General features: G+C 41.4%; 1 protein-coding gene across 1 annotated transcript; it reads right to left on the bottom strand.

Annotated features, from left to right (window-relative positions):
* Window positions 1–349: 349 nt before the first annotated feature.
* On the bottom strand, window positions 350–1,285 carry LOC137267662 (neuronal acetylcholine receptor subunit alpha-5-like). Its single transcript, XM_067802135.1, has one exon. The coding sequence runs from the start codon at window positions 1,283–1,285 to the stop codon at window positions 350–352; it is 936 nt and encodes a 311-aa protein (XP_067658236.1).
* Window positions 1,286–1,911: the final 626 nt, after the last annotated feature.

The following is a 1,911-nucleotide window of genomic DNA, read 5'->3' as shown; positions in this document are numbered from 1 at the left end:
ATATGTTTCCGGTAAGTAAATCTAGGTACACATTTAAAAGCACAATGTGTTTAGTATATACTGGATAACTAAATCAAACTGAGATCGTTTACAGATTCACATTAGCATTAAGGCATAACATTGGTTTGAAGACAAACAACATATTATTTACATGTCGCATATACAGAGAATCACCCCGTAGTTTCAATATCCCCTTTGTCCCAATAACCTAAAACACGTATCCTGTACGTATTGACGTGAGAAAAGCACTCTCGGATAAATCGAATTTTCAAAACAATCGGACTCCATCTACAGAATAACGAACACGCCAAGTTATCGTCAGAATGAAGTAATCATATGATTAAGACTACTACACTTGTCTGAATGCAATTGCGCAGAAGAATCCTCCAGTCGATACAATGAACAACATTAAGAAAACAACAAAGAACAGGAGGTCCACCTTTTTGACAATTTCAAACCACTGTTCTTGCTCCAGCACCTGTTTAGCGTCCTCGGCATTCGTGTTGGGTTTCACAGACGCATCAGTCAGGCCATTATCCTCACCAGGATTACCAGTTGAAAGGGCACCGGTTGCAGTCTTCTTTGGATTGGCAGAAAGAAACTTTGTCAGCCTTTTCTTTATTGTCGACTTGGGCTGTGCTGAGTAAAGATGTAGGACAAAAACTGACGCCACAACAGTCAGAGCCTTCAGCACAAACATGTAGTGGAGGTAGATGCTGAAAAGAGCCACGTGGTCGGACACAGAGGGCAAGAAGGAGTTGATGGATGTCAGGCACACGGCATAGGCCAACAACACAGACACACATAGGGTCATCTTCTCTCCTGACTCCGGAGGCACGTGGAACACCATCAGATTGAGACAGGATAGGATGCAAACAGGCAAAATGGCAGTAAGTATGTAGTAAGCCCGACGTCGTCCAAGGATAAGTCCTAACTCTAGGACCTGATACAGACCATCAAATGTATCATATTCTTTCACAAATGAACCCAAAACCTCCCACTCTCCATTTTCTTTAAGTGAGGCAAAGGATACTGGGACATTTTGAAATACGTAGTCTATCTCTGAGGTGTGTGTAACCCATTGTGTCAGATCCAAGGAACAGCGTTGTTTGTCAAACGGGAAAGCTGTGACATCAACAGTGCACGACGTTGAACGGCGATCTATGGTGAACCACTCCACGGTTCCATTGCTGTTAACAGTGCATGGCTGATGTTCGCCCCCAACACGGCCATTAGCGTTTGACAACACTAGGTCTGGCAACCATATGTCTTTTGATGGAACCATAATCTTTGAGATATTCTGAAATTTACTGTCATTCCATGACAATCCATCGATAGTCCACGTGAAGAAAAACCATCCAGTGGTAGTCAACATTTGTTTTGATTCATCCAGATCCTCAATATGTAGCAGATTAAAGTTGACAGACACTTCCAGAATGGACTTGGAAATAGGCACTGGATGATCCAAAGGATTGTGGTTAGATACATATTCTGACACCAAATCTCTCGGAGAAAGGAGGGTAGCATTGCACACAACTGTAGGAGTAAATAGGTAGAAATAGATGATTAAAAAGAACAGTTCTCTTTCCATTCTGACACAACGCTGAATAACTCTTACAGAATGAACATTTAATGATTCTGACGACGATCGCAGCACATTAATCCAGAGAACATAGTAAACTGCAGAGTCTAAAACAATAGTGCCATTGCGAACCAGTCTCGAATTGATGTTCATACTCTTAATATTCATTACAAGGTCTTATGTAATGTACTATGTTAGAATCCATAATCACGTTGAAAGCTTCAGTGGATCGACCGAGTAAACATCCCGTATCAAACAGAAAGACGTTTATACTAGTGGTCAACCATGTCGATTTTCTTGTTATGTTTGTCAAGCAGTAAGACACTCTA

Source organism: Haliotis asinina, chromosome 16, assembly GCF_037392515.1.
Source record: "Haliotis asinina isolate JCU_RB_2024 chromosome 16, JCU_Hal_asi_v2, whole genome shotgun sequence".
Lineage (NCBI taxonomy): Eukaryota > Metazoa > Mollusca > Gastropoda > Lepetellida > Haliotidae > Haliotis > Haliotis asinina.
This window is presented reverse-complemented; position numbering and strand designations above follow the sequence as displayed.

What these genes read in the sequence shown, in the direction of transcription:
- LOC137267662 (XM_067802135.1), bottom strand. Translation starts at nt 1,285, where the DNA reads ATGGTTCCATCAAAAGACATATGGTTGCCAGACCTAGTGTTGTCAAAC.